Source organism: Scleropages formosus, chromosome 21, assembly GCF_900964775.1.
Source record: "Scleropages formosus chromosome 21, fSclFor1.1, whole genome shotgun sequence".
Classification (NCBI taxonomy): Eukaryota; Metazoa; Chordata; class Actinopteri; order Osteoglossiformes; family Osteoglossidae; genus Scleropages; species Scleropages formosus.
In genome coordinates this window covers 10,049,686-10,063,848 of record NC_041826.1, presented here as the reverse complement: position 1 = coordinate 10,063,848, position 14,163 = coordinate 10,049,686, and the positions used below count along the sequence as shown (strand labels likewise).

The following is a 14,163-nucleotide window of genomic DNA, read 5'->3' as shown; positions in this document are numbered from 1 at the left end:
AACGCTGAGCTGGAGAAGCAAGACAAATTTCTGTGTGAACAAACAATCAAGTGTTATCTTACATAGTATCCATTGTAAGTCGCTTTGGACAAAAGCATCTGCCAAGTGAATAAATATATCTGCTTTGGTTTTTCATAATTTCTTACAGTTGCAGACATGGGGTTGAAAGACTGCAGTAGTGCATTATTTTTCACTCCTTGAGGAACAGGTTGGGATGTCCAGACACAATCGAAGGAAAACCGTGTTTAACAGACCACAGATTTTAGGGTTACTGTAAGCAGCATATTTCCAAGTTTGCCCTGAAGCTGAGGGAAAGAACCTCATTTTTCTAGATCCACTGTATCACCTTTTGCCTCCTTTTCGTTCTGTTCCAAATGTCACAAATTCATGGTATACCCATGAGGAGGAATGAACATCACAAACCCCCGAAATACATACAATAACTGTTACACTTCAATGATGATCCGTATATTAATAATTTTGCAGCAGCTTAAGTGCGTACGTGCAATGCGCCTCCTGTGCGCGCGCGCGCTTTGTGGTCAAGGCCTCCAGCGCCCTCTACTGACACTACAGCTATACCGCAACAGTGATTGAGTGAATGATAAATCCATGTCACGCTTTTAAAGGGAGGGGGGGAAAAAACTCCTCTAGGGCAGCATATATTACATATCACATGTTACATTGCGTTTGTGTGCACAGGAATCAAAGTGAACAAACAATAGAGCGATACAGCTGAAGAGGATGAGAAGCTCCACGTCAGCTGGACATAAACATGACTGCACATGTAAACCAAGCTAAGTGTTTGTGGATGTAGCCTAAGCTTTTTGTGGGATGTTTGAGTGTTTTGAGTACAAAAATACCCAAGTTATAATAGTTTAAAGACTTTACACAATAACAGATTAATTCTAGTACTTCCATGTGTCAAAAATGCATATTTCCCCATTTGTTTCTAGAAATTAGGGCAGATATTTTCTGCATTGGCAACAAAAAAAAACTTTAAAATCCTTGTTCACAGCAAAATTCTTAGTTGTTCATTGTCAGTAGGGATTAATAAGTGTGCCTGTACAGTAACACTGCTATTTTTGCACCAGGGATTAATGTTCCCACTGGGAGCAAAAGTTGAGAGAAGATTGAACACAAATACACAAAGTCATTCAATTTTCTTTATTCTTATAATATTAATAATTTTCTCCAAAAAGGCAACAAAAGAGATGCATTCCAGTGCTTTGAAACCAACCAGCAATTTTTAATTACAATACAGTTCACCAGTAATTACTAAATTGGCCCTTAGTTAAATCAGATAAATGACCCCTGCAGTAGGAAAAAAAAAAAAAAAAAGTAACCAAATCCACGCTCTCACTTTACCTTCCAGTAAGACACTAATGTTTTGTGTTGTCAAGGTGAGGCTTTATGAATACGAAAGACCACTGTGAAGACCAACACTGAAGGACAGCACATCACCCTTAGGCCGAACCGCTTTGGCCCAAAAAGTTCTTACTGGTACGTAAACGGTTGCCGGTGATGGCTGCCCAAGGGCTCGGTAGGTCCAGTGACATCCCAACGTTAACTGTTTTTTCACATTCGGAGTGTTGTGCCACGCTGCTCTCTGTGCATGTACAACAGCAACCTGGGCACAGGCGACAAAATACTCAAGTAATACAGCGCACTAATGTAGTTCTGCTTCTGGAAGGGGGTTAAAAGAGGGGACCGAGGTTACAGGCCGCAAGGACAGGAGCTGGCGTGGTTAAGGACAAAGAAAAGGAAGCCCACATGTTCAGGTCTCTCCGTTGCCACTCTACTCCACTCTTTCTGAATAAAGTTTCAAGAAAAAATAAAACAGGGAGCAAAAAAAATTGCCAGAGGTTAAGAGGACAATAAAAAGTAACTGGCTAGGGGAAGGGTAGAGGAACCTCAAACAAGAACATCTCCTCAAAGAAAATCTGAATCTGCGGTACAGTCTTCTGTAATACAGCAGCTGCGCTCCACCCCACGGTCAGTAGCAGAGCTCTCTCCTGCTTCCGCGTCACACCTCCTCGTTCCTCCCCATCTCCCCACGACCAGCTCACCTCGTCTCTGCCCTCCCCTCTGATCCACCACGTTCACAGCTTGAGCTCATTGGCGATCTTGGACGCGATGTTCTTGAAGGCAATGGAGGTACCAGAGATGCGTTTGAAGCGCACGCCGTTGAGCGAGAGGCGGGGCAACTTGCACACCTCCATCTCCCACTGGACAAAGTCGTCCCGTGTCGGGTCGCCGGACATGCACAGCAGCATGTAGCGCTCACGTGGCTCGTACTCGCAGCTGTTGGAGTCCAGCACCTTGCGGATCTCCTTCATCATCTCGCTGGGTTCCATGGATGACGTCGTCTTCATGCTCCAAGTGAACCGCAGCGAACGCGGCTTGGGGTCCTTGCCCGAGTGGAGGTTGTGGTGCGGCCCCGGGGGGACGGTTGTGCCCGGCGCTGTGGGGGAGGGCAGCAGCGAATCCCTGTTGTCACTGCCCGCTGAGCCCAGCGTCCCTGCAGGACCCTTCTCCGTCTTATCCACAGCACTGAGCATGGGCCTGGAATGGGCAGAGGGGCAGAAGAGACTCGGTCTCAGAAGCTATGGCGAAAGGTGGGGGGGGGGGGGGGGGGGGGGCAGGACATCAGACAGTAGGCCGAGGAGAGTGCCGATGTGGACGGGCATAGGAAGAGGAAAGCAGAAGAGAACAATGGGGGAGGTCAGAGAAAGGGCAGAGCTAATGTCCGCCAAACTGAAAACAGGGTAGGGGAGAGACTCCGGTACCCAAGTGAAGGAACTCAGATGCTGCAAACAGATGCTCCATCAGAACACAAACACCTTGACCCCCAATCAAACCCTCCCTACTGAACGCCATCTACTGATTGGTTGATTCGGGGCTTTGTCGGATGGGGCCGTTCTGTTCTCTCACCTGTCGGAATCATCTCGCGCCTCCCCCTCATAAGGACTCCTCGAAAAGAAATGAACACAGGTTTAGTGCTCTGTGTTCTGAACAGTGCTCTTGTGGTTCTGTGAGAGATGAACAAGTGGAACCCAAAGCACAGCACCGCACCCAAACTGTTCCACATCCAGAGCTGACACTCCTGAAGTAACACCCTACTAGGGCAACACTGAAAATGTGACCTGTGATCTGCTGGTGTTGGAAAAATGCCTATTATTACAGCCATAGCTAACAGTGAAAATATTACTGGTGTATTTCATCTTATACATAGAAATGGAAAGTAGTCCACATTTTCCTCACTGAATAAATTTTTTCTTGCTCTAGCAATTTGGGATTACAAAATATTAATGCTATTCATTCTACAATACTTCTTACATATATAAAATTCAATAAATACTTCTGGTATATTACACAATTTACTAAACATGTTAGTTGCAAGGCTGACTGTTACATCACACTTCAGTTGAAGAACCTTTCTCCAAGGTACAACAGCAGGCACCCTGTCCATAATCACAATTTTTGTCCATCATGGCTCTTCCACCATATCCAGCAGGCAAAACTGCACACTTTGTGAAGACAGACCAATCAGTCACTCCTACTTAATGAGCTATGTTTGGAACAAACTATTTATCATATGTTAGTCAATATTTTCAATAATATTGATGAGCAGCAGCACAAGCAGACTGCCTGCTGTTAACTGCGTTGATATTTCTTTTCATGTCTGGAATGGAAAAGTCAGCTCTCTGTTAGGGGGTTATATCCCACAAACCACCACCAACCACCACCACAGCTCCCACGACACCCCCCCTTCCACAGACATAAAAGCCATTAGTACACACCCCCTCCAGCTCAACATTGGGCTCCACACACCCCCTGCAGACACTGTCCTCACTCTCCATCACTCAGTTGCCATGCTGAAATGAGAAGGGGAAGTTCGCAAGTCTCTCTCCATCTCTTTCTCACACACACACACACACACACACACAGAAGAGTCTTCCTTTCATACACCATTTTCCTACACCTGCCTGTGGCACAAGGATGAAAGACGTATACCATCGCCATTTGATAGACTGCTCAGCACCACAGACACCTGGTTTTTACCACATCAGAATCAGGACATGACCTGAGCAACTGAACCCACCACCATGTGAACGGCAAACGCACACAGCATTTATTCTGTCTTGCTGCAGCTTTGGGTTGTGCTTTGTTTGGTCACATGGAACAAACAGAAGGGGATGGATTCAAAGAGAGACTTGGATCTGCCTGAGTTGGGGGCGGGGGTAGACAACACTGGGAATTAGTAGCAGAGCAACTGTTAACCCACCCTGACAGGAGGGAAAACACATACCTTACTTACAGATGCAGTAGAACCATTAACAAAGGGGAGACCGCAACAACCCGACAACAAACAAAAATACTTGAGGAAAGTACGTTCTTGTTATTGCCTACCTTTTGGTTAATCTTAATGAGAAAGTTCTATGAAAATGTAGAAAAAAAGGGAAAAAACTGTACACAAACTTGGACTGGAACACAGTAACACAAGACTATTTCAAATACCCATTTAGTTAGAGACAGAAGGCCAGATGTGCTGACTGTCACGTCTGGAAACACTGAAGGAACATGGAAATGTTTGCGTTTGTTAGACGGAAGGGCACACAGTCACTAGGACCGCAGAAAGAGCTAAAGTGAGAAATGCATAAACTCAGGTTACAATGATTTTGAACTAAATAATGCATTTCTGTTCACTCCAGGAAAAAAATGCATTTTCTAATTTTGTTCTTTCATTTCATTAATAAATAAAAGTTGGACAATCACGAAGTTGAAGACCAAGTGGTCCTGAAGGTGGAGAATGCTAACAGGGTGGATAAATGTACTGGGAGGAAAAACGCAAGTGTAAAAATGTGCCCCTTCAAACACACAGTTATTAATATTGAGACTGTCCAGACATCCATAAGCTACAATAATACTACAAGGTCACATAACCCCCAGTAAAATGCTAGGAGGGTTAGTGCTAACTTCACACACGCCCCACTGTTGACCCCAGCCTCTCCCATTACTCTCACCTGCGCACAAACTTGGAGGTGAACTTGCTGAAGATGCCCGAGGCTGCAGGACGGCGCGGCTGGCTGTTTCCCTGGGAGAGGGATGGGGAGGCCGGTGTCCCGTGCTGCTCTCGCGATGGCCTCTGCCCCGCGTGGAAGGTGTTGCGGATGGCCACCCCTCTGGAGAAGTTGGTGCGGTCTGTCACCGTGGAGCTACTGATGTTGTGTGCAGAGGGAGACGCCACTGGCATTCTCTGAGGGGTGGTGCTGTAGTTTTTAAATTTAAGGGGTAAAATACAAGGTATTTTGAGTTTCATAACTTGTTCTTAATAAAATATTAAATAACAATAATATAAAAACACTGACTGTACACCCTAAACACATAATCACATAAAAGGGTCACAAAGGTCTCTCAAAATTCCTAAGCCGACTTCCATTTTTTTTATTTTTCTATGTTAAACTATTCTGTGTCAGTTTCCACATTTTTTGAAATGCATTTCATTGTCAACTCATTTACCCTTTTTAAGAAAGCCTATTTCCATCCATCATTTCAACAGCAATTACATTAAAACAAGACCAAACAAGACGAGACGCATATTTCCCTGATAACTTCATAGTCCACACATTCAGTGACACACTCCCGACAGCAGGCATGTACACCAATACAGCATTACAGATATCCTTCTGCTAGTGCACATGTGGCTGAGATGTTGTGACGCGATTGCTTATGACAGCCACACCAATGTGATGGAGCAGGTAAGCTGCTGCAGCTAGTGAAACATGAGCTTGCAGGCCAGGAACCACGCATGCACAGACAGGGACAAGGGGATGTTGTGTCCTTGGTAAACACACGTGCTGAGCACTGAATCACGTGTAGATGTGTCTGGGGAAAAAGGAGCAATCTGTGTGCATGAGTGTACCCAATCCTTTCAGGATACCCATGGGTCTACTGTAACATTGTCTGAGCTGGCATGCTGTGCATACTAGTGGCGAGTCACCTAAGACAATGTGACAATGTGCACATGTACAAATATGCTTGTGTTTGCCGTGTCTTAAAATGAGGAAGATTTATAAATGAGGCAAAGCTAGAGGTTAATAAAATCTTTGATGTTTTTTGCAATCTTTAACATGTAACACAGCAGGTTGATTAGAATCCTTATAGGGACTTTACAGAGATTTTGTGCCTGGACCCCAGAGCTGCCTGGCATGTAGAACCGTGGGGCAGTGTGGACCTTTGGGGTTTCCGCCAACAGGGGAGCACACTCCAGTCCGAATGCTGGTAAGGGATGTGGTGTAGATCACAGCAGTGGACAGTGAGTGACAAAGGAGTGGGACCCCACTGTTAGTCTGATTCTTGTTAGTGCAGGGTTAGAAGCAGTGCCATTTTGCCAGCTTACCAAAGAGGGCAGACACGGGAAGGCCAAGGCTGAGAGCAGAAAACATGGATGTGGACAGGGCAAATTTGAGCACATCTATAGGGAGGTATGGTTTTTTTGTGTGCCTCACTCATTTCCCAAAACCTTAATTCTGGATACATTTGTCAGCGCTACCAAGAAAGCACCAATTCCCCCCCCTTTACATGGAGCCTGCTGGCTAAAAAGGTACCATTTCTGCTTTACACGGTCTGCTTAGTGAGAGCTGTACTGAGCTTTCACTTTCCAGGAGCAGTTTTTGAGCTAAAATTAAATTAGGCTCTTCTAATCCATTCCTGCACGGTGAATTTAACCTCTCAATTTGATCTGAAATCCCTAACTGAACCTCCAATTCCCTTTCCCAAGACTTGTCCTTTTCAGAATCTCCCTTTGCTTTTTCACCAGCACCATGGCCCCCTTACTGTCTCCCACTTGCCTGGGCTGCTGTGCATGGAGGTCAGGGGGGCATGGGTGGGTGGAAGAGGACAGGGACTTGTGGTGGCGTGGGCGGGAGGAGGTGGTGCCTGACAGGATGATAGCTGCCGAGGTGGTGGAGGCACGGGACCCAGGGGTGTTCAAGCTGAGGGGAGACAATTAGTAAAAGTGGCCACCAAATTCTCCACCCTCACCAGAAGGGTCAGTGTGAGGAGGGGCAGTAGTGGAAGACAGGTTAGAAGCTGCAAATGAGGACAATGGAACACACAAGAGACCAGAGGCATCAGCAACAAAGTGAGGACACCAACAGACACACAAATTGTACAGCATACTGAAGACCGTGCAAGTTTAAGGCAAAAATATAAAACACCTACTGTCTATGAGGAGCTTAAACTCTGACTACACACATTAACCATTGTTTTCACCATAAATCAGCACAAGGGAAAGATGGAGACAGGTAGGAGTAAGGGGACAAACACCCACCCAACCGCAACAAACAGGATCACAACAATAAATTCAAAAACCATTAACAGGTTACTGAGGTCAGACAGGGCTTGCAACCTCGCTTTCAGATAAACAAAAAAAAAAAAAAACAAACCAGAGAGAAAAGCTTGGCTCAAACACATCAGGGAAATACATGAGCAGAAATTCCAAAAAAGGATTAAAACATGTTAGAATGTTATTCAAACTTTTTGGAGAATCGTGGTGAACCTAACATTATGGCTGGGTATGCAGATGTACCATAAACACGCACTTATAGCAGAGGCCGTGGGGTCAAAGGTGCCAGTCACAGACACGACAAGGTTAAGCGAGAACAGCAAGCAAGGTGGGAAGAGGCTGTGGGGGAAGGTCGGCCTGCTGACATGCAATTCGTTCCAGCGCTTGTTTCATGACCGCAATGTGAATTTCAAACCCTGTCCTGAGGCACGACTTTTTAGAGACTCCATTAGGTGAATTTTGTTCTCTGCTTAGTGAGGAGAGCAAAGGAGGCACATGAAACTGCCTCTGGACTGTCACTATCAACAAAGCAGCAGGGAAAAACACACAACTAGAAAAAATACTGAAGTTAACTCCCCAACACCCCCCACCCAAAGAAGGAACACTATTGTCTGGTGAAGACGTGGTACCAAAATGGCTGAAAGGGACCCTTGAGCAAAGTTCTTCAGTTGACCTGTATAAATGTGTATGCCAGCATGCCAATTAAATAAAAATTAGAATTATGACCTACAAAATAATTTCAATACTGACATGACATTTTTATTCATTCATACAACTCTGAAAGGTCACAGGAGTAACTCAGCTCACGGTTATTTGCTCAAGAGTACTACAGCAGGGATGTGAATGATGCAAACAGTCTTCTGGTTACATGTGTCCATAAATATGGTACACCTGCCTCATAATCATTACTATTATTTCATTCAATGCACAGCACCAGCACATGGCGTTTGCCACAGTCTGTCCCCCACAGGGCCACAGGTGTTGCAAGAGCTCGTTTACCAGATGGAGGAATTGAGGTCATCGCAAGGATCAGAGTATCAGCCAGGTGTGTTTCTTGTGTCAGACAGACACGTATACCACAATGCAGAACACAAACTATCCGCACGCTGGGTAGGGCAAAAGGCTCAGATGTAGATTGTACCAAGCAAGCACTTGTCATGATATCATTAACACTTATACAATAAATATAGTCTGAGAAGTGGCCTGCTGGTCAATAAAGTATATAAGGTTGGGGAAAAGCAGCATCTTGTAAGACTGATTGGACCTCAGCAGAAGTGGTAAAAGGGTGCTCATCCCCCAAAGAAATAGACCATGGTATAGTTCACCTGACCTGACCTCATGGCACATGCCTCACTGACTTAACAGCTAATAAATTCTTCTCAAGAAGAGCAGGACTTCTACAGTTTCGCTATAATCTCATAGATAAACAACATGGAAAGGCAGTGTGCCCACCTGTCCTTCCCATTCTGCACCCCCAGCGTGGCTCTCTCAGGGGCCGGAGAGCTGCGACTCCGACTCGTACCAGTGGACTGGACACTGTTCTGTGGGGCAAAGGGGCAGGGTGGAGCACAGTCAGAAAAATGTACTTCACAGCCTGTTGTGGACCGGGGGGTGGGCCACTACAAGTTTTGTACATACTTACTGTGGAGGGGGTGGGAGTCGCTTTTTTACGGTCGCCCGAAGGCAAGGGGCTAGGGGGCACTTTGGCAGAGCCACCTGAACCTTTTCTCCCAGCATCTTCTGGCGTGGTATGTTTGTTGTCACCATGGGAACGCTTGGAGTAAGAGGTGGGGCCTGACAGAAGCAAAGAAGGAAAAATAAGACTGCTGGAAAAGGTGTAGCATTTGCAGGGTAGGTGTAGGGTACAGCAGTAGGTGACACAATGGTTAATGTCACTGCCTTGCAATAGAAAGTCCCAGATTTGAATACCCTCTACCACTGTAGCACCGTTGATCAAAGTACTTATGCTGAACTCATACAGTAAAAATTACACTGCTGCATAAATGGGTAAACCATTGTAAGTAGCTTAATACTGTAATTTGCTTTGGCGAAAAGCATCAGCTTAATGAATAAGTACATAAATAAAACACAATAAAACAAAGATTTGTAAGGAAGAGGAAATAAGGGAAAGAATGCACAGTAACCATTTTAATACACAACAGCTTCTCCTGCTGTGGTCTACCTTGATCAGTGGCTCTCCGGGGTTTCTGACTGGATGAGACACTGCGCTGTACCTTGTGAGGTGGAGACTGAACACTGCTGTTGATGTCAGAAGGGCGGGGCTTCAGTAAGAGGTTCACACCCTCACCCAGCTGAGGGGAAGATGAGAAGAAACAGGAAAAGTCAGCAATAGGAACAGTATCATCCTCCTCCTTAATGGTGACTGCACTAAACATGAATACTGGGAGGTGTGTGTGCTCATGCTGCATTGTTTTCTTTGTTCCTACATTTACATTTCAAACTATAAGCTGTACCACTGTCTCATCCTGAAATCTGAGAATTTAAGATTTACCAAAATGACCTTGGCTTGCATTCCTGTATGTGCTCAAGAATAAGGCAATGAAAGTAGTCTTTGTGGCAACGCAGCCAGACCCAGCTCTGTTGTGTAGTTTAAGATAAGCTATCCTTGTACGGCATGCTTGGCTTAAAATTATTTTGGTTGCTTTCAATTACATTACACATATTCATTTCAGTTATTTTTGATATCTCTGTATAACTTCAAACTCAAAACACTTCCTTGATTTTATACACGTCTATTTATCCCAAAATGTTTCATACACCTAAAACCCTACCAGTCAGTCAAGTGACAGATAGATGAACTACTTGAGACAACAGGTGGCGTAGCGGTTAATATCACCACTTTGCAATCAATATAACGGGGTCCAAATTCACACTCCTGCCCTAGTATCCTTGATCAATGCACTTATCTTAAATTGATGCAGTTAAAAACTACCCTACTGTACAAAGTGAAATTATTATAAACAGCTTAATAGTCAAACCTAACACTAAGTCACGTTGGAGAAAAACACCAGCTAAATGAATAGTAATAAATAATAGTAATTCAACACAGAGTGGGTAGCTGTGCAGTAGAGTTCCTGTCATCCAGCAGTAGGTGTGTGCTTGGGGGTTATGTACATCACAGCGTACTTCTGTGTTCCTGTTAGGAATGTGACAGTGTGTGTCTGTGTTACACATGTGAGAGAGAACACTTGTACCTCTGAGTTCCTGTAGTCCAGCAGCAGGTACGTAGCCATGACCTCATTGTATTTTTGGTTGACAAGGGAGTCCTGGATCTCATCCTGGGAGTAGCCCATTTGTATCATGAGCTCTGGGTGAGGCAGAGAAAGGGAATTACCACATAGTGATTGCATATGCAGTCACAGCACCAGTGAGAACACAGGAATTCTCATAAGTAGTGAAAGGGCACTGAAAGGAATGGGGCTCCATTTGAGAAGACAGCAACTCACGGTCATGCACAGGGAAACAGCAGAGGAGACCATCACCACACCACAGGCCACGCCCCTTTCCCAGTGAACTCCTGCCCCACCTCTCTTCCAATCCCCTCCTGTGCCAGGACGCTGACCTGTCCGCCTGGGGTCCTTGTAGTCGGGTTGTGGCTCCTGGTAGGGTTTAAGTTCGTCATCCTCATGGCCCACATTCATCCAACGGTCCTTCATGATCTGCTGCTGGACCCAACAGAGGAGTAGAAAAGGCAATATTTTTTGACAGGGAACACGGTGCTGAATGCCACATATCAATACACAACAAAATTAAAAGCCAGGCTGTGCTTGTCACCTTAGGGGGGGGGGGGGGGGAGTCACCTGAGGAGCAGACATTTCACAGATATGTGAAAATCCTTGTACAAAAGGATTCAGGGCCATAGTGCATGACCTTTGAACTTTGATTTAGTTGAGTGCAGGCACAGAAAGACAAGTGGGAAATGAAACTGAGTGCCTGCAAGACTGACCTCCAGGCTGCCCCGCTTGGTGGGGTTTAGGATGAGGAACTTCTTCAGCAGGTTCTCACAGTCAGTGGACATGTAGAAGGGGATCCTGTACTTCCCCCTTAGTACCCGTTCACGCAGTTCCTGAACAAGAGAGAGCACACGGGTGAAGGAGTCTGGGAGATAAAGTACGGGATTGTTGTGGAAGAAATTAGGATGGGGAGGCAGGGAAGAGGGCAGCAGAGAATTGAGGAGTTAACATCCACCCAGTCACACGGACCTTGAGGTTCTGTCCATCAAAGGGCAGTGATCCGCTGACCAATGTGTACAGGATGACCCCCAGGCTCCACACATCAACCTCTGGGCCGTCATATTTCTTTCCCTGGAAGAGCTCAGGGGCAGCATATGGGGGGCTGCCGCAGAACGTGTCCAGCTTGTTGCCCAGAGTAAACTCATTGCTAAAGCCGAAGTCGGCAATCTTGATGTTCATGTCAGCATCTAGAAGGAGGTTCTCAGCCTGGCACAGGACGACACAACAGACTTTTACAAAGGCAGCAGCTGCACATGATCAGCAACACCGCTGACTGGGACACATTCCTCACGCTTCCCAAAAGCCTTCTTCCACCACACCACCCCCACACAGACTGAGATACACACACCCACGCTCTAAGATAAAGGCACAGAGGCACATATAAAAGAACAAATAAAAATAAAGCAAGCATACACACATCACTCCCCAGCCTTGTCTCATATCCTCACCTTGAGATCTCGATGCACGATGCACTTCTGGTGACAGTACTGCACTGCCGACACAATCTGCAGAGAAGAGGCATAGACACACTATGGAAATTCTGCATATAATAGTGAAAAACTCTTTTGGATACAAATATTTTACATCTCATTTCCTTCTAAAACCTTTCACATGGAAAACATGTAAAGGCTTGTCAGTTGCCTTTTTCCCCACTGAAAAACTGACATCATTTTTACTGAGACCAAATGTGGGTGGAGCTGAGGAGCTTACCTGTCGAAACTTAGCTCTAGCTTCCTTCTCCTTCATCCGCCCATGAGCAACAAGGTAATCAAACACTTCACCTGGGGGATGTAAAAGAAAGACAGGGTTTCATTTAGTACTGTGTTCAAATATAGTTGCTTCAGAAAGCCAAGTCTGAACAATCTGCCTGAAACAGCTGGAAAAAAGGAAGGAGAAAAAAGAAAACTGTAGAACAGTCTGGTCTTGCCATGCTTCCATATTCCCAACACACCCTAAGTTCTGTTCCTTTTTACTCCATTCTGAAGCAGTACCTGTCATTAGATCAGCTGCCTGAGGGCAGACACCTCATTCCCACTTTGGAAAATAAGTAATGACTTCACCTGAGGAGTACGGGACCAGGGGAGGGCAGAGGTGCGAGATCAGCCAAGAGGGGATCTCTGAGACAAGTTTTGCCCTCTGTTTTAAAAACAGGGAAGAACTTAATTCATGAAGCATGCAGAGGAACCTGGCTGCTTTAGAGGGTGTACTTTTCCTTTTGTTTACCTGGATTTATTATAGTTATGGAGTGGTGCACAAACAAACTGCAAATTAATTCACACCATCACTGCAACCAAAACAGGCTTCCTCAAGATTTGTGCGTCAGACACGTTCATTCCGGGTGGAGTGGAGCTGCTGGTTCCAAGTCCCACCTGTGCCGTCCCCCTTTCCTTCAGCCTACTGTGTGGGTGGTTGTTTTCTTCCGTTTGCTGCTCAGCACACATCTATACAAGCAGAGTTGCTGGGTCACTGCCCCAACAAGCATTTATCACAGGCCTTAACGGGGACTTCTGAAAGGGACTGTGGGATCTGGACAGGTGGGGCTGGATGGAATCTGGCTCAATGTGTCAGACAAGTTCAAACAAGTCAGATGGGTGAGATTTTGTTCCTCTTCCACTGGCTGGGATGTCATCATCCAGCTGTGCTTCGCAGCCCCTTTGGTGATCAATTGGTTCAGACACTTAGAATCATTCACCAGCCACCACAACAAACACTACTCTTTTGTTATTTAACATACTCTTGCATCACATGACAGTTCTCTTGTGGGTTGGAGGGGGCGACTGGATGAAAAAATTACATCACTTTAAATGTTCAGTATTTACACTGAACATAAATGGATATGAGTTCAGACAATACGAACACAATTTTAGAGCAGGCATTGCATCACCGCTGAGAGAACCTGCATGAGTCAGTGCAATTGCTCAGGGTGAACCTTGCTGAACTAAGACACTGAATCATCAAGGTGAATCGTGCTCCTTGAGCCCAAAGTCTCCTGATTCACTTAATTAAAGAGGTAACTGTGAGGGATGCTGCAGTTTTGATACTTCACGGACAGGCTGCTCGCTACTCAACGGCGCTACTGCCCCTCCCTGACCTTCACAGAATGCATTACGCAAAAAAAGGCATGTTTGGTCAGAATGCATGAATCAGAGGAGGCTTGATTCAACTGCTTCATTCAGTGAAAATACTTGTTAAACTAGTAGCAACTCTTCACTCCAGTGTTACGCAACGTATCTGTCCTCATCAGGGGTCCTTTGTGGAACAATTCAGTGTCCTTTATGTCCTGCATGAGGACAGGTAACAGCACAGTAGCTAAACATAAAATGATGCATAGATCATTAAATTTACTAAGAAAGCAAATTCTGGAAGATCAACCATTTCAACCTTTGGTCCTGTTCATGCAATGGACCTTGCACAGCCGTGCCTGTCCCCAGGAGAGCAGCAGAAAGGGATGGCTAAGAAAACTGAACTCTAGACTCAATGGACACTGATCCAAACAATACTGTTATCTTAGTACTTCAAGCAAAGTCATCTGTTTCCTTTTCACATTTGATTAGCAACCCA

At 45.5% G+C, this 14,163-nt stretch overlaps 1 protein-coding gene across 14 annotated transcripts in view; it reads right to left on the bottom strand.

Annotated features, from left to right (window-relative positions):
- Positions 1–1,149: 1,149 nt before the first annotated feature.
- Positions 1,150–14,163, bottom strand: part of mark2a (MAP/microtubule affinity-regulating kinase 2a) — a 29,152-nt gene continuing 16,138 nt past the window's right edge. The window contains exons 6-19 of one of the 14 annotated variants that reach the window (XM_018728998.2): positions 12,313–12,383; positions 12,051–12,107; positions 11,572–11,808; positions 11,316–11,435; positions 10,896–11,034; positions 10,564–10,676; positions 9,531–9,660; positions 8,991–9,142; positions 8,801–8,889; positions 6,852–6,995; positions 5,025–5,270; positions 4,411–4,437; positions 2,932–2,970; positions 1,150–2,562 (exon numbers count right to left, since the gene is read on the bottom strand). In XM_018728998.2, the coding sequence (XP_018584514.2) occupies positions 2,100–2,562; positions 2,932–2,970; positions 4,411–4,437; positions 5,025–5,270; positions 6,852–6,995; positions 8,801–8,889; positions 8,991–9,142; positions 9,531–9,660; positions 10,564–10,676; positions 10,896–11,034; positions 11,316–11,435; positions 11,572–11,808; positions 12,051–12,107; positions 12,313–12,383 (2,027 nt within the window). In that variant the 3' untranslated portion in view covers positions 1,150–2,099. Of the gene's footprint in view, positions 2,563–2,931; positions 2,971–3,804; positions 3,876–4,410; positions 4,438–5,024; positions 5,271–6,851; positions 6,996–8,800; positions 8,890–8,990; positions 9,143–9,530; positions 9,661–10,563; positions 10,677–10,895; positions 11,035–11,315; positions 11,436–11,571; positions 11,809–12,050; positions 12,108–12,312; positions 12,384–14,163 lie in introns of those variants that run through there. The other 13 variants (XM_018729000.2, XM_018729003.2, XM_029247204.1 and 10 more) reach the window with 13 other exon arrangements.